At 45.0% G+C, this 18,603-nt stretch overlaps 1 protein-coding gene across 1 annotated transcript; it reads left to right on the top strand.

Moving 5' to 3' along the window:
• The first annotated feature begins 333 nt into the window (after positions 1 to 333).
• LOC141471241 (phthioceranic/hydroxyphthioceranic acid synthase-like) lies at positions 334 to 11,130 on the top strand. The gene is given in 7 exon segments (XM_074157664.1): positions 334 to 366; positions 368 to 449; positions 2,200 to 2,353; positions 3,166 to 3,326; positions 4,792 to 4,995; positions 5,099 to 5,280; positions 5,572 to 11,130. Coding segments are annotated over 7 exon segments (6,375 nt in total).
• The last annotated feature ends 7,473 nt before the right edge of the window (positions 11,131 to 18,603 follow it).

The raw sequence follows: 18,603 nt of genomic DNA on the forward strand, positions 1-18,603 counted from the left end.
CCTTGGTCAATGCACAATTCACTTCTGTACAGGAGAAGCAAAGCAGGACTGATCTTGGGAGAGGCTCAAGCGCAGATCAGCTGGTGGCAGGAGTAGCAGAGGTTAACAGAAAAAAATGGAAGTGTCTGTGAATGAGGGAGTCTGGGGAATTAGTCGGAGATTTTCCTCTAAAGTAGAGGCGAAAAGAAAAATAGCACACAGCTCTGGTCACCTGTGAGGAGTGTCATTTCTCATCCCAACCAGAAGTAGATCATTCAAGATTAATCAAGCTCTGAACAAGTATATGCGTTTGTGGGAAGTTCACCTTTTAACCTAATATTTATTTAATGCTAAATGCGTAATTGTTTGAGCTGGCTGACACTTCAACCTGTATTGTACAGCCCAGGAGATGGAGATGGAGACTGCGGATGAAATTGCTATTGTGGGAATAGGATGCAACTTTCCTGGAGGTAAGTTTTGGGTAAAAGCAAAGCAGGCTGCCCAGTGGTCATTGATTTATTATCATTTATTAATGTTGAAATGGAGGAAAACAACATGTTCCTCCCTTACTTTTGTGGATTTCATTGCTTTGCTATTTGTAGGATCTTTTTAAAAGGCCACGCTGTGGTGGAAACAAATTGTTTCAAATTTGTCCTCTGATGGAGAGACCTGCAGTGCTGTCTGTGAGCAGGGCATTGAGCTGCACACGTGAAACTGATCTACGTGAAGTGGATGGGTGTGGGATGATCTGAGCTGTCTGCACGTGCACTGGCTGGATGGCTGTGCGCTGTTGCAGGACTATGCGTCCATGGGGACAGGACAGATCGAGGGCTGACAATATCACCAGCTCTGCCTGTTTTATGAGTAGGCTGGCTCTCCCTAAAAGAAAGCTTCCTCCTTTATATTAGAGTATTCACTTGGAAAGGTGTGAGAAGAGAGCAGAGCTAGATAAGCACAGCTCTGTCTCTAGTCAGGTTGTGCCTCTTACAAATACAAACCTAAATACTGCCTCTTGTACAAGATGGGAAGCTGAATTCAGATAAGGACTGACATTACCTACTGTAATAAAAGACGGTAGCCTGTATTACAGGAGTCTCATATTCACAATCTTAGATACACTCAGGCCCTATGACAGTGACAGATGACTTTTTATTCTGAGGTTAGATGCTTGACTGAGATTAGATGGGTGGAGAAGTTCAGATCGCTGTGAGAGATTTCTAGGTTCTGGCTGCTGCTGTGGAACTCTCCGTGCTCTTTACATTAGATAGATCCAGATTTTAAAAATCCAGAAATAACCTAGGGAGTGGAATACAGTTCTGTCCTTGCAAGCTGAGGTTCAGCCCCAAAGGGATTCTTGGGCCTCAGCACATTTCAGTTCCTGGCTTCATTTTGTACAAGATTCAATAGGTGTATATGGTCCATCAGTAATTACATGTGTGGTTCTGAATCTAGTCAAGTGCAGTAAATACACAGCAGCGGTCTCTGGCCTAACCATTAAGTACTAGTTTAGCAAGGGACTGTTTCCAGAGTGAGTGGGGCTGCTGCTGCTTGGGTGAAGTGGAAGCTGGGAGGAGGAGAGAGGTGGGCCACTGTGTGGATGCCATGCTCATTGCTTTCAGGGCTAAGAAGAGGACCTAGACACGTCAGTGCCTGGAGCTGAATCTCTGGATCTCAACCAGGGAGGACAGGGTTCCTCAGAATCCAGTAGTGAGGTCTTTGGCACTGTCAGCATTGAATATGCACAACACATACTTTTATGTTTGATTTAGGTGCCTTCTAGTGTTAGGGAGACAGGATAACGCCTCTGGCATTTTCCTGGTATTTGTAGACTCAGTCTGTCTTCAAAGAGCTAATGTCCAGAGATGACCTTTTGCTGGCAGTGGAGCTGCCTGAGAGTGGTGCTGCACAGATACAGAAAGACTTCATCGTACCCGTGTGGTCATTAAGGACATGATGCACGTATATAGTAGATGCAGTGACACGGTAGGGAAATGGAGACAGCAGAAAGTTAAGGATTTTGTGGGGTTCCTTTGCTTTTAGGCAAGCAGTGAAGGGGTCTGTCATGCCGTTCTGTTTTCCTCTCACCAAAGAATGACCATTTCTTTCTCTGGTGATTCTACTTGAGCAACCTAGATGTATTCGTGGGAGTTCCTTGTAACTGAGTGTGCATGGGGAGGGGGAGCACATAATTTAATCTACTTCAAAACGTTTGTACAACAGGTGATGGAATTGACAATTTCTGGAAAGTCCTGGAGGAAGGCATAAACTGCACAGTAGATATCCCTCCTGAGAGATTCGATGCCGAAGAGTGGTATGATCCAGATGATAACAAGCCAGGAAAAATATGTACAACGCGAGCTGCTCTTCTCAAAGAGTGAGTCTGTTACTATGGGGTGCCACTGATTTTTCTGGCATTTAGACTAACGCCTCCAGCCTTTCAGAGGGTGCAAGGCACAGGGAGAGCTTGTAAATGGGACCTGGGAACCGGTTTTCTTCTATCTCACAAGATGAACATGCGGTTGTCAAACTGCAGGAATTTGTCGTGTGTGACACCGATGAGCAAATAATGTTAGATACTGAATTCCCCACTGAAATCAAGAAAGGATAGAAGGCCAATACAAATCTGATCTTGGGATACAAGATTAAGCCTGGGATTGGTTCTTTGTAAGCGTGGGCCTACTTTCGAGACTTTTTAAAGATAAACACACACATACACATATGAAATATTTTGACTTTATTACTAGAGAAGTATGGGTATCTCTTGGAAACATCTGAGATGATCCTCTACTTACTGGTTTTAAATAGTAAAGCATCTGTCTGTATTGTCTTAAGTAATTTAGAAGACAATATGTTTAAAACTTGTTGGCTAATATCACCTTACAGCAGAGGGAGCCTCATTCTGTAAATTTTCATAATCTGAGGAGTCCTGTTGGTACTAGTGGGATAACCACGTGAATAAAAATTTCTAGGAGTGGGCTCGTAACTCTGAAATGCAGAATTGTTGATCAAAATACATATTTGTGGTGGGACATAAAACATCTTTGGCCTATGAACATTTTCTTCTGAATTTCCTAAATGGGAACTGTGGCCTAAACAGCAGTTACTGCTTTGCTTTCCATGAAATTGCAAAAAATGTGTACTTTGAGTCTTGAAGTATTGTACCATTTTCTGGTCTGTGTATTTTAGATTTAATTCATTTGACAACCACCTGTTTGGGATTAATGATATGGAAGCTGAACGCATGGATCCGCAACAGAAGTTATTGATGGAATGCACATACAAAGCCCTGGAGGATGCAGGAGTCCCCGTAGAAGCTATCAGTGGCACCAAAACAGGTGTTTTTATTGGTAAGGTGAAAATTTCATGGTGAAGAAAGTATGTTTGAACTTCGCAAAAATTGGAGCACCCCTTCATAAACTTTACATCCATATCTAGCACTGGAGATCTAAGGCTACTGTGCCATGACACTACTGGTTATTTTTGGTAAGGATTAGTAGGCTGCTCTAGAAGTTCATGATACAATTCACGTATCTAATTTAGGTGCTCCTCTTAGTGTCTTCCGGCACTGAAGCCAAATCAGGAGACACTTAAACTGGTGAAAGGGCTGGAAGGCATGTCCTATGAGGAGGTCAAAGGACTCTGGGTCGGCCTAGTTTGGAGAAGAGGAGACTGAGGGGCAGACTGCCCTCTACAGCTTCCTGAGGAGGGGAAGTGGAGAGGGAGGTGCTAAGCTTTTCTCCCTGGTATCCTGTGACAAGGTGTATGGGAATTTATTTATTTATAGTGATCAAACACTGGAACATGCTCCCTTCAGGGTGGTCGATGCCCCAAGCCTGTCAGTGTGTAAGAGGCATTTGGGCAATGCCCTTAACAACAGCCTTTAACTTTGGTGAGCCCTGAATTGGTCAGGCAGTTGGACGAGAGGATAATTGTAGGTCCCTTCCAACTGAACTATTCCTATTCTATTCTATTCTATTCCTATTCTATTCTATTCTATTCTATTCTATTCTATTCTATTCTAAGTACCTAGAATAACAGCACATTTTTGCTGATCTAACCTGTGTCTCTTTTAAGGGGGAATTTTCAGGGATGTTTAGGCTGATGAAACTACAGGGACAAACTGTTTAGATTACCTCTTAGTCTGAGACATGCTTGTCTTTCACAGAGGCAACTATTCCTTGCTTTCTGAATTTTCTGCATTTTCTACACACGCCCGCGGACTTGGGCATCCACTGTATTTTGAGCACAGGTATTCTCAGAAAGAGGACACAACTCCTGTCACATGCCCTGTGCTTCTTTTCTATTTCTGTCTTACTTACTGGATCATGGTGAGCAGACCAAAGATAAATAAAAAGCACTGAATATAGCTTATGCTGTGACCTTTAACTTGGAACACCTGAGGAACTGAAGCTAATGTCCTGTACATTTATATCCCAGCTATCCTCATTGTAACTTCTTAATACCTATTCCCATAGTGAAACAAAACCAACCACTCTCAAACAGAGAAATGGGTCTAAGCAGGCTACAGAGAGCTTAACTGCATCATACAATGAACTAAGTGATGAGGAAATGCTTGTGATTTACTGTGCAAGTAGGAATGTCAAGTGTTATGTATGTTTGTGTAAGTTGGATCCAGGGGAATTGCTGCGAGTTTTGCCCTTGACTTGCGGTGAAGCAAAGTTTCACCCAAGGAGCACTGACTTTGTGAAGTTTACTATTAAAACAGCAACCCAAAACATGCCATCAGGTTTAAAGCTGTACATCCCTTTTGTTTGCTTGGGTTAATGTGACACGTGTTTGATATTTTTGCAGGTCTTATGAATCGAGACTATGAAATTGTAACAAGCAGAGCAGTGAATGAAATAAATCATTACGATGGTACTGGAGCAGCAATGAGCATTGCTGCTAACAGGGTCTCATTTACATTTAATCTGACTGGACCATCACTGACGATTGACACTGCGTGTTCATCTTTTCTTTTTGCTCTGCACTACGCCTTGCAAGCAATTAAATCAGGTAATGGGACTGAAGAGAAGCTGGACAACGAAATGAGGATTGCTACTGTTTCTGTCTATCATTTTGGACATCTCAACATGAGTATGTTTCCATTTTACTCCAGGAGATTGTGAGGCAGCAATCTGTGGTGGAGTGAACTGCATAATAGATCCCCGCACCTTTGTATCTCTCAGTAAAGCAAGAATGATCTCTCCCGAGGGAATGAGCAAACCCTTCTCCAAAAAGGCAGACGGCTATGGAAGAGGAGAAGGCTGTGGGGTTGTTTTCCTCAAGCCACTGAGAAAGGTAAGACTGCTTGTGAAGCAGCCTAAAGTAAGACTGGTTGTTTTCCTGAATTTTGTATCTCTAGTTCTCGTAATTACTCCAGAAAAGATTTTCCAATTCAAGCTTAAGATCAGTGAAGCACTTATTAAGCATTAGGCATTTATGCACTTCCCCTACGGTGGGGAAGGGATCACACATTTAAAAGTTAGTATTATACTTGGTCTGTTCTTCGTTTTGTTGTTTTGTTGTGTTTTTTGCTATACAGAGAAAGCATGAGATTATTAAAGATAATTTTGCCTTTTTATGAAACAGGCAAAGGAAGACTACAGCAAAATTTGGGGTGTTATAAACATCAGTGCAGTAAATCAGAACGGTAGGTCCATTACTCCGATCACAAGACCGTCCCGAATAGAGCAAGAGAAGTTACTGCGCAGCATTTATGAAACTCGTGTTGATCCCTCAGTTGTGCAGTACATTGAAGCACACGGCACAGGAACTGCCGCTGGAGATCCTACTGAAGCTGAAAGCCTAAGTAGTGTCATTTGTAAAAACAGGTCTTCACGAGTTTCCATTTTGAAAATGGGCTCAGTGAAAGGAAATATTGGCCACACTGAATCAGCTGCTGGAGCAGCAGGGTTAATCAAAGTGCTTCTCATGATGCACCATGGAAAGATTGTTCCCTCCTTGCATTACTCAAAGGAGATGAGCAGCATCGACACAGAGAAATTAAACCTTGCAATTCCCACAACTGTAGAGCCCTGGGAAGAATCCAGTGAGTATGGAAGAGTAGCTGGCATCAACTGCTTTGGATTTGGAGGAACCAATGCTCACGTTGTAGTCAGGCAGATGAAGCAGGTAGAGCCTCTTCCTGCCTTTAAGAGGCCCCTTGAATTAGTTCTGCTGTCGGCAGCCTCAAGTAAGTCCCTTCAGATGACAATGGCCGACACAGCCGACCAGCTGAGCACAAGAAACTCTGTAACTCTCCCAAGCCTGGCCTATACGTCTGCCTGCAGAAGAAGCCATGCCAACTATAGGTACCGGAAAGCATTTGTCACAAATTCTCTCCAACACTTGCAGCAAGAGGTTATGTCAGCAGCGAGCGCTGAACTTGCCACATCAAAGGTGGAACCAGAGCTGGTGTTTGTGTTCTGTGGCAACGGCGTAACGCTGAAGGAGTTCAGTGAGGTACTGCTGAGCTCAGAGCCGGTGTTCAGAGAGAAGTGTAAGGAAATAGAAGCACTTTTTCAGAAACACGCTCCCATCAGCCTCCTGCCAGCAAGAGGTCATAGCCCAAAGGATTTGTTGAGTCCAAAGCTTTCCCAGCCCTTGCTTTTTACCCTGCAGGTTGCCACAGCTTCCCTTCTGAAACACTGGGGCATTAAACCAGTCACTGCTGTTGGCCACTCGGTAGGGGAAGTTGCTGCTGCGCATTTTGCTGGGTACCTTTCCCTGGCAGATGCGGTCAAAGTGATTTATCACCGGAGCCGGCTGCAGGCAAAGCCTGCCGGAGGCAGAATGTTGGTGGTTGGAAACATCCCTGTTCAAGAGATTGCTGAATGTCTGCGTCGCTACTCAGGAAAGGTGTGCATTGCAGCCTTCAACAGCCCAGTGTCCTGCACCTTGTCTGGGAATTCAGACTCTGTGGATGCTGCCCAGAGAGATTTAGCTCAAACCTTCAGCCAGAGAAACATCTTCCTTCACGTTTTAAATGTCCCAGCTGCGTACCACAGCCCCAGCATGGATATGATACTTGGGGAGTTGGAAGAGAGCATAAAACCTTTAGAAAAAAAAAAAGGGGAAATTGAAGTGATTTCAACGCTGACTGGGGCGGCTGCTTCTGAAAATGACTTTGCTGAGGGTAATTTCTGGGCCCGGCATATTCGTGAGCCTGTTGCTTTCACTCAAGCCATCAAAACTGCAGCTAGAGACAGGGAAAACGTGGTGTTTGTGGAAATAAGTCCTCACCGAGCATTGCAGCGAAGCATAAAGGAAACTCTAGGAGAAGGCACAAAGGTGTTCTCTTCTTTGCAAACTGATGCAGAGTATCAGACACTCTTCACCCTGGTAGGAAATCTGTTTGAACTGGGATATAATCCCAACTGGCAGCTTTTTTATAATGGGTATCAAAGCATTCCAGTGGCCATTCCGCGGTATCAATTTGATCGCAAAAAACTCATGGCCCGTCTGGATATCCATCAACAAGCAAATCAAAGAGATGTCAGCTCCAGTCATCCTTTGATTTATGGCATAAACAGTGACAACATGGAGTTTGGCTGCCTGCTGTCTCAGGACACAACGTCGTACTTATATGAGCACAAGAACAATGGTGTGGCTTTAGTCCCTGGTGCTTTTTATGTGGAACTTGGTCTGGCTTCTGTGATGAACAGCTCAAGACCTCGAGTGCCTCTGAGTAATTGCCAGATGAGTATCAGTTTTTCTGCACCATGTGTTCTCACACAGAGTTCCCAAGTCTTGAGTATCAAACTGAGTCCACAAAAAGCAGTGACAGCCTTCGAGATACTCTCTTCCTCCAATGCAGTTTATGCTGCAGGCCACATTGCAAAAGGGCCTGAAGCTGCGGTGGAAGAAAGCACCATCTGCTTCGAAGACATCTATCGCAGATGCAAGTCAGTGGTTAGCAGAGAGGAGGTTTATGAAGCACTGTCTCAGATTGGCTTTCAGTATGGTTCCATATTCAGGCAGGTCAGTGATGTGCATTATTGCCAGGAACTAAAGGAAGCTATTACAACCATAAAGGTGAACAAGGAGACTGTCAGAGAGATGCACCAGTACTGCATCCACCCCGTGCTGCTCGACTGTTTTCTGCAGATGACCGCTGTCATGACCTCAAGGACGTTCCAGTCCAGAGCAGGCTTTCCTTCAGGGATAGGCAGCCTGGTGGTGCTCCGACCGCTGGAGGAAGAAATGATGATATATATGAGAACAAGCAAATCCATTGGGAATTGCCTAGAGGTCTGTGGGTGCTTTATGGACAAACACGGCTCTGTTTTGGCTGAACTCAAGCGTGTTGCCATCACTTTCATGAAGCAAGCATCTTCCAGAGACAATGAGTTCATGTTTGAAAACAAGTGGAAAGAAGCCCCTGTCTCACAGACGACTGGATATCTGGGAACTATTCCCAGAGTCCTAGTGCTTGCTGACAAATTTGGGATAGCTGAGCAGCTCAAAAAATACTTGCATCCTGATTCGAGATATGTTATGTATGAAGACTGGGAAGCCCTTTTGGAAGGGGGCGCACAGAATAAAATGAGAGCAGAGGTTAAGGATTATGATGAAGTTCTGTTCCTGTGGGGAATTCAGAAGTTGAATGAAGACTTCCCAAGGAAGGTGGTGGACCAATTGGCAAAGTGTTGTGAAGCCTATCGCCAAGTTATTGTGGCATTAAGAGAGAAAATGTCCCGCTGTTCAGTCAGAGTTATCACCTACAGAACAACAGAAAGAGATGTAGATCATATTAACTGCGGGTTTGCGTTGCATGGCATGACCAGAACTTGTGCCACTGAAGTTCCAGAAATCACATTTCAGATTATTGACCTCATCTCTTCCAGTTCCCTGGACGTCTCAGCGCTAGCAGATGTTCTTGTGAAACACAAAAGTGTGGACTATCCAGAAGTTCGCATCAGCCAAGGAAGAACTTATGTGGCTGAAATCAGACGCACGCCTTTTGTAGATGCAGATTATGGCCAACCTGTAAAATCTCTCCAGAAGTCAGGAAAATTCACTTTGTACACTTCTGATCCGTACACAGCAAAAGACTTGTCTGCTGAATTATCCACCAGCACTGCTACTCAGCTTGACAAACAGAGCATTGAAATTCAAGTGGATAAAATATGTCTCCACTCAGAAGATTATTTTCCCATTAGTGTGTCTAGTCGTAACTTTGGTAACACACTCTATTGGAATTCACAAGCAGTAGACAAACACAGACTTTTAGCTCTTGATTTCAGTGGCACAGTAACCGCAACAGGCAATGATGTGAAGAAAGTTAAAGTGGGAGATCACGTGGTTTCATGTTATCCAGCTGCTGCGTCATCCAGAGTTCGCATTCCAGGAACAGCTTGTTTCAATGTAAAGAAGTTCCCATGCTTTCAAAGCGTCCCCTGTATGTCATACTTTGTCCTTGCATGGGAAATCTTCAATCAGAAGTTACCCAAGGGGAAAAATGGCAGAACATTGGGTATTATTTCTACAGAGCCATCATCAGTTTTGTGCCATGTTCTTTCTGCAGCAGCAGAAGAGATGGGTTGGAGAACAGTTCTTGCGAGGCCTACTCCTGATAAGTTTCAGTACATAAGCTTATGTAATGCCCTTGTTGTTCTTCCTCCAGTAAACAGACTGTCTCAGGAGGATCTGACCCACATGTACTTTCTTAAAGATGTGGTGATAGTGTGTGGCAATCGACAGTCTGAATGTATCCAGAATGTCACTGGAATTGATGATGAAAACGTCAACTTTCATATCCTTACACTTGCCAGCATTTTCCAGAAGGCATCTCTAAAGGAATTGCAAAAGACTGTGCATGCGTGGATCAGTTCCATGGACATGAAACAGTTTAGGCGTCTGTCAGGTTCTGTTTTTCAGCAGACCGAGAACTTTGAAAAGATAAACTCTGTAACGTCTTATTTTACCTGCGAATCTGTCCCGCTTGCTGTACTGAGAAGGCAGAAGGACGTCACTATGCTTTCAGATATACCATTGTATGAATCCCAGAAGAAGTTGTTTAAGCAGAATGGTGTTTACGTAGTGGTCGGAGGTCTCACTGGACTTGGCTTTGAAACAGTGAAATTCATCGCCGAGAATGGAGGAGGGTGTATTGCAATACTCTCCAGGAAAAGTCCAAGCAAAGAGAAGCAAGACGAGATGAAGGCTTTGGAGCAGCGGTATAAAGGGAGCAAAGTAGTGTTTGTGCAGTGTGATGTTACTTCAACCAGTGATGCAGAGAAAGCTTTCCAGTCCATTGCAAACATCTTTGCAGGGAGTCCAGTCAAAGGAGTATTTCAAAGTGCTGTTGTTTTACACGATGGCCATGTTGAAGCTCTGACCTTGGCTGACTTTCAGAAAGTGCTGAGCCCCAAAGTAGCAGGGACCCTAAATCTTCATTGGGCTACCAGAGGCCAGAAGCTTGACTACTTTGTGTGCTATTCCTCTGTAACTTCCTTTCTGGGAAATTCCACCCAGGCAAACTACGCGGCTGCAAACTCTTTCTTGGATGTCTTCTGCCTCTACAGGAGGAACTGTGGGCTTGCAGGTCAAGCCATTAACTGGGGTGCTTTGAACCTTGGCATACTGCTCAATCAAACCCATATTCAGAACGTTCTGGAATCCAAGGGCATAGACATTCTGCAAGTGGATGAAATTCACGAGTATCTCAGGAAGAGCTTACTTCTGAATAAGCCACAGCAAGCTGTCGTCAAATTAAACTTTCAGACTTTATCGACTCATGTTTTTTCTCGGATTATTTCACTTAAAAGCCGCTTTGTATCACTTATGTCAGAAGAATTAAGGAATAAGCTTGAAACTTCTGAGGAAACTCAAGTCCAGGATACTGCCTTAATCAAATCTGAAGACTATATCACCTCACTGGTGAGTGACCTCACCAGGTTGAACCCAGATGAACTAACCATGAATACACCGCTTTCATCATTGGGCATGGACTCTATGTTAGCTATGACAATTCAGAACCGTGTCTTTCGAGAGAGAAAGGTGGACATACCTCTTCTGAAGCTGCTTGATCCTCACACAACTCTGTCAAATCTAGTACTAGTTTTAGAAGAATCAAGCCATGCAAATGGGAAAGTTGAGGAAAGAAAGGCTGCGGATGAAAGTGCAGAAAATGGGAGCTGGCTATAGGACTCTTCTCATTGAGGAGCTGTGTAACTTTGAAGACACCTGGACGGATCCTTTGTCGTATCTCAGAATATGTCATTGCAGACAGGGCAGAGTATCTGGGTCGACCCAGAAAACCCCCCACCAGGTTCTTCTGCCATTGCACTAGCTGTATTAATTTTAGTCAATTGTTTAACTTCTTACTTTCAATACTTTTACCTTCATTTTTCAATTTTTTAAACTGGAAATAGATAGGTTAATACATATACAATTTCAACTGGTAAATTTTCATGTTCAAAGCATATTTGCATTTTTTTAGCCTTTATCAAAGTCTTGATGAAAGTGATGTATTTGCACTTCCTAAGATGAATGTACATGTAAAGCAGCGTAGGTTTAGTATTAAAGTATTTGCACTTCCTAAGATGAATGTACATGTAAAGCAGCGTAGGTTTAGTATTAAAGTATTAAAAATGTACCAGTTGCAAAGTACCCAATAAAGCAACTGTTTTTCTTTATTAAATAACCATCTTTTCTGAAAGCCCAAATGAAAAAGAACAGTAAAAAAGTTTAAAAAACAAAACTTAAAGTGTATCTGTCATGGTTTGGGCCAGACTGATGACTGAGACGAATGACAGATGCTCTCCCCCACCTCCTTCTCCAAGGACCTCGGACCAGGACAGTATCTTTGGCTTACTTTAAGTTTTTGTCTTTCATCCCTCCAAGTTTAAATTTTTCTTACCCTGACGTTTGCTCTTATTTTAGTCCAGTGAGAAAATACAGACTTTTCCCCAAAGACACTGAAGGAAACTTTGTTTATAGGCTTGTAATATGGGAATACCGTCCTTGTATTGTTTCTCCCTTTTATACCTAATTATCATTCATCCAAAGATGTCCCTTGCAGGTCTGATAGTATTCTCCAGTGCACGGAGTGTCTCCATGGACTATGAAGTTCCCCTGAAACCATCTCTTCCCCAGGCTGAACAAGCCCGGTTCACACAGAATCACAGAATGGTAGGGGTTGGAAGGGACCTTTGGAGATCACCTAGTCCCACTGCCCTGCCAAAGCAGGTTCACCTAGAGCAGGTTAGACACGAATGCATCCATGTTCTCTCAGGCTCTCCTCACAACCCTGGTGCTCTAGCCCCCAAGCATCTTCATGGCTTTCTGCTGATCTTACTCAAGCTTACCTATATCTTATACTGGCGGCCCCAGAACTGGACCAGGGTTCCAGGTGTGGTGTAATGAGTAAAGTGTGGTGAACTGGTGATGTAATTACACCACCATTGTGATATAATGAATAAAGGTGAAGAATCACTTGGCTCCATCTGCAGGCTATGCTCGTGTCGATACAGCCCAGTCGGCTGTTAACCTTCATTGCCGCCAGTGTGCGACTCATGCTTAGTCCACTGCCCATCAGGACCCCCAGCCAGTCAGTCCCCAGCTCATAAGGTTGTGGGGCTTAGTGTGTCTCGCAGCCCTTCCCTTCAATGTGCCAAATGCTCTCACCTAACTTGGTGTCCTCCATCAACTTGCTTAGGGTGGATTCTGTCCCGTTGCCTAGGCTGCTACCAAAGAGCCTGTGGGATGCTGCTAGTAACTCGCTGCCAGATGGACTTTGCACTGTTGATGTCATCACCCTTTGAGCCTAACAGGCCAGTAAATACACCACCCAGCTTATAGTCCTCTTTTTCAATCTTCACATCAATTTGGCTGCAAAAATGCATTAGGAGACTGTGCTGAAAACCTTGATGGAGTCAAGGTGAATAACATTCTCTCTCCTCATCCACAGAGCCTGTCTTTTCATTCTTCAAGGTAATCAGGCTGGTCAGGCACCATCTGCCTTGGGAAAATCATAGAATCATAGAATGGTTAGAATTGGAAGGGACCTTAAAGATCATCGAGTTCCAACCCCCCTGCCATGGGCAGGGACACCTCCACTAGAGCAGGTTGCTCAAAGCCCCATCCAGCCTGGCCTTAAACACTTCCAGGGATGGGGCATCCACAACTTCCCTGGGCAACCTGTTCCAGTGCTTCACCACCCTCACAGTAAAGAATTTCTTCCTAAGATCTAATCTAAATCTCCCCTCTTCCAATTTAAAACCATTACCCCTTGTCCTGTCACTACACTTCCTGACAAAGAGTCCCTCTCTGGCACTCCTGTAGGCTCCCTTCAGATATTGGAAGGCTGCTATGAGGTCTCCCCGGAGCCTTCTCTTCTCCAGGCTGAACAGCCCCAGCTCTCTCAGCCTGTCTTTATAGGGGAGGTGCTCCATCCCTCTGATCATTTTCATGGCCCTCCGATGGACCCGTTCCAACAGGTCCATGTTCTGCTCAAAATCTGAATTGTAATTAGATAAATTACTTGTGAAAAAAATCTGTATCTGTGTTTAAGAGATGGCTTTTAGTGGCAATGTTGTTTGGTCTTTGCAATTAATCTCAGATAGAGCTAACCACATGGGGTGTATTTTTAAAGACTCTGTGCTCTCAGTCTCCAAACTCTCAGTCCTGTTATCACAGGATGGATCCCATTAGCAGGACGCATATTCAGTAATAAGATAATCGTGACTCTGGCACAGTTCTTGGAAAACTATTAATTTTTCCAGTCAGAGCCTGAAGTGATATAACATTTAGCCAAACTGCTAGAACACCTGTCCCCCCTTCTCTGAGTACAACCATAAATGCAATTAGGCAGATATGTTCCAAACAGCAGCGACATAAATACAGAATTAATGGCAAAGAGCCCTACTGTTTCTGTGGAAAATGTGCTCATGGGTGCACTTTTCGCTTTCTGCCCCAGGGAACTCATCAAACCGTCCCCGGGTTGCACAAACCCCAGGACATTATGAAGCCAGCCTGTGTTCTCTTCTCCGGATAACATCCCAGAGAAATAGGTATTTGGTTGATAGAGGCAATATTACTGCTAATGGCTTCCCTCAGTCATAACCTGTTAACACACAAAACATTGATTATCACTATAAAATAAAAATGCTCTAGCCTAAATCTACCTATGTAATGGTTTTAATCAATGTAGTCAGCAGATTAAGATGCATCTTACTCAACAGCCTGTTCCTATGATGCTGGTGGAATGTAGTCCTGACTCTGCTACTGAAGTGTTTGCACCTGTGACCTCAGAGATGGTTAGAAGAAATGGTGGCACTAATAACAAAACAAGACATACATTTTGCAGAATCTTTGGAGAGCTACAGCAAAGTTCTTCAGACATCTGAGGCTGTTGGGATGATTGAGGAACTGGAGCACCTCACGTAAGAGGAAAGGCTGAGGGAACTGGGACTGTTCAGCCTGAAGAATAGAAGGCTCACAGGGGATCTTATTAACGTCTATAAATACCTGAAGGGAGGGTGCAGAGGACAGAGCCAGGCTCCTTTCAGTGGTGCCCAGTGACAGGACCAGAGACAACGGGCACAGACTGAAACATGGAAGGCTCCTTCTGAAGATCAGGGAACACTTTTTATTGTGAGGGTGACTGAGCACTGGCACAGCTCGCCCAGGGAGGTTGTGCAGTCTCCATCCTTGGAGATATTCAAAACCCTTTTGGACATAGTCCTGGGCAATGGGTTCTGGGTGTTCTGGCTTGAGCAGATAGGTTGGTCTAGATGACCACTGACGTCCCTTCCAACCTCAGTTGTGTGTGATTCTGTGAAATCCATTGGCAGATGGATTTGATCATCTCTATCCGTTCAAATCTTGGGGAATGTTTGACATCACCACATTAAACCTCGAGAAAAAGAGCAATCAATTCAGAAGCCTGTGACTGATCTCCCTCTTCCCCTTAAATCCCTTTTGACCACCCCTTGTGCTCTAAGGGAAGACCTGCCCCACACTTAGAATCATAGAGTTGTTTGATTGGAAGAGACCTTTAAGATCATCAAGTGCAACCGTTAACCTAGCACTGCCAAGTTACCACTAAACCATGTCCCTCAGCACTTTTGAAAACAGTGCCCAGAGAGGCAAATTTAATGATACTTACGTAGCAGTAAGCCAGTTCTGGAGATTCCAGCATACTTTTAAAAGTATTTTGTTTAAAAATCAGAGCCTTGTATTCAGCTTCAAATCTGACTATAAGACACCATTTTCATGCTTCCTAAGAAAGCATTTTCTATGGCAAGCTTAAAAGCAAATCCCATGCATCGGTCAAATACAGAACGCAGTTTCCATGCATGCAGACATTACCTGTGACTTTACGTACCACCTGAAATTCAGCAAGAAATGGTGGTCTTATCTACTGCTTCTACTCTTCAGCCAGTTTCTTCAGCTCAGGTGAAATCATTCTAGGTTAGTCAAGGGTGAAAACAGTACTTTGTATTAAATGCCTAGCAGAGATGAGAATAGCTGACGCACTCACAGAGCAGACAGGCTGCTCTTTCCAGCTGCAAGGTCAGTTGTGACGATTTTGACAACAGCCTGTGACTCTGGAAGAAAGACGCTGACCTGTTCTTGCATCATTTTCAAGGATGGATTTAGCAGAGAGGGAATTCCTCAGTGCAAAGTTAATCACCCCCCTCACCACCCCTCAAAAAGAAGCAAGAAATCCTATCCAAGAAAAAAAGTGAAATAAATTTGAATGAGGCCTGATAACTCCCCTCTCTAAAATACCTGCTTTCCCCACTGGCAGCAGGAGGAATCCAGGGCAGCTCGCCCACATAGTGCTCTCTTGGAGACAACCAAACTGATTTTGTTTAATATTCACGGAAGTTCAACCTACATAGGCATGGATGGAAAATCTTTAGCCTTCTAAAGGCTGCATTTGGCAGAAGTCTGTGCAACTGGACAGGGGGCTGAGTATGGCGAATGTCAGAGGAAATTAATTACCGTGTTGATCAGGTCAAGCCTCCATGTACCAGCCCTCAGCAGAAGAGTAGCTTGTCTGTGCTTGTGACACGGATGACAACTGATGAAACCACTTGAGCCACAGTACTGATTTAGAAAGACACCCTTACATTTCTCATATAGAAGTAAAGGAAGGTTTCATCCAGGTGGTGGTTTTCTTTTCAATACTCAGAATATGAAGAAGAGACTCCCTTGCAGAACTGTCATTGATCAAGTTGATCATCATCAACTTCTTGTCATCGATGCAATTTATTGCCAAACCATTAGGAAATCCGAAGAATGCAGTGTTTCATATTGACATATTGGACTTTTACTTCCATGTGTGAACTGAGGAGAAAATAGCTGGCTATTCTGCTTTTTAATTAATGAAGCCAATAGGTGGCGGAACTGATAATTTCTGGAAACAGGCAAAATTATTTTGATGGGAATGCCACTGGAAAGATTTCATATCAAAATATTATGCACACAGGGAAAAATGTGCACATCGTGAGCTGTCTTCCCCACAAGTAAGTCTGTTACTGTGATCTAAAACTTTAGATCAGATTTTTAGCGTGGAGACTCTAATCCTGTTCTCCCTGAAGTAAATATCAGTGGCTTTCACAAGTTGTGGAAAATCCCCTAGTCCTGCTGGCCGCACTGTTTCTGATACAAACCGGGATGCTCTTGGCCTTCTTGGCCACCTGGGCACCCTGCTGGCTCATGTTCAGCCAGCTGTTGACCAATACCCCAGGTCCTTTACCGCTGGACACCTTTCCAGCTTTCCAGCCACTTCCCCAGGCCTGCAGCGCTGCATGGGGATGTTGTGACCCAAGTGCAGGACCTGGCACTTGGCCTTGTTGGACCTCATCCCATTGGCCTTGCCCCGTCGATCCGGCCTGTCCAGCTCCCTCTGTAGAGCCTTCCCACCCTCAGGCAGATCAACACTGCCCCCCCAACTTGGTGTCGGCTGCAAACTGACTGAGGGTGCACTCGATCCCCTCGTCCAGATCACTGCCCTAGTCCTGCTGGCCACACTATCCAGATATAAGCCAGGATGCTGTTGGCCGCCTTGGCCAACACCCTCAGGTCTACGAAGCAGAAGGATTTTAATCCTCCTGGCAGCGAGGGGAGGGTGATGCCAGACCGCAGGGGCCGAGCTTTGCCTGCAGCTGGGACACCCCGTCAGTGCCGAGAGGACACCTCAGCCTCACCGGGGACCCCTCCCCGCGACCCGCTTTGCCGAGCCCGCCCGGGGCCCGCCCGCCTTCCCCGGCGGTGCCCCCACCCCCCCGCGGCCGGCAGGGGGCGCTGTCGGGCAGGGCCCGGTGCCGGTGCCGGTGCCGGTGCCGGTGCTGGCGGGACAGGGCCTCAGGCCGCGCTGGGCCGCTGCGGCCGCCGGGGGGGGGCTCTGCCGCCGCGCTCCGGGCAGAGCGTTAAGGACGAGGAGATGCTGGCTCCAGCAAACAGCTCCTCCAAATATTTTAGCTGTCAGTAGCTTGCTTTGGTTGGGGGGGGGGGGAGGTTTTAATTTGTTTCGGTTTTTTATAACGTTCTTTTTCTAATTCACAGTCTGATGTTTTGTTGCCACTGAGACCTTGATTTGGTTTCCAGTCCACTGACCCCATAAACTGTGACATCATGGAGGATCTAAAGGATGGGTTGAAGGAGGATGGAGCCGGACTCTTTTCAGTGGTTCCCAGTGACAGGACGAGGGGCAACGGGCACAAGCTGGAACATAGGAAGTTCCACTCAAATATGAGGAAGAACTTCTTTATGGTGAGGGTGACAGAGCCCTGGAACAGGCTGCCCAGGGAGGTCGTGGAATCCCATTCTCTGGAGATTTTCAAGACCCGCCTGGATGCTGTCCTGAGTGATGTGCTCTGGGCAATCCTGCTTTAGCAGGGGAGTTGGACTAGATGGTCTCTAGAGGTCCCTTCCAACTCTAACTAAATTCCGTGATTCCGTGAAATGGAAGGATTCTGTCCTGTCTACTGGGTCTCATGCAACTGGTCAGAAATCCACACGGAAGACCCTGGCTTTGTTCCATTCGCTGCTTATCTCAGAAGGAACACTCCACAGCTGCAGATTTGGGCTGAATGACTTAGTAACTGCTAGACCAGTTTTTCCAAAATTACAGACATCAGTTACCATCATTCATTTGATTTCCAACTCATTAAATGTACAACTTTTCATTGAGTGCCTTGTCTCTACAGATTAAAAGACGACCCCATATATTCTTAACTCTTACTCAGTGAAAGCTACTCTGCTTTATCGATGCATCACAGGATGGGTTGTTACTGATGAGCACAACAGAATTTATGGGTTTATAGTTTTAGGACTAACAACTTAAACCTGAGTTACTTTTTCACTTTGTCCCCAGTCAGGGTGTGATTCTCACGAGTGAATCCTTGACCTGTCATACCATGGCACAGTGTTTTCCATGATGGTTACCCAGGAGGTCCACACAAGTTCATTCACCTACAGCATAACCTTTCACAAACTGCAGCCAACAGAAGCAACTCAATCTTCTTAAAGCTATATTATGTTTAATATTAGCTAACCCGGTCTCACCGCTCACTGACCGGACCCAGGACTCCCCCAGCCTGCTCCAAGCGGCAACTTCCTGCTCCCTCCCCTGGCCAGCTCTGGGCTATAGACTGGGCATGACAC

This window comes from Numenius arquata, chromosome 12, assembly GCF_964106895.1.
Source record: "Numenius arquata chromosome 12, bNumArq3.hap1.1, whole genome shotgun sequence".
NCBI classification, from domain to species: domain Eukaryota; kingdom Metazoa; phylum Chordata; class Aves; order Charadriiformes; family Scolopacidae; genus Numenius; species Numenius arquata.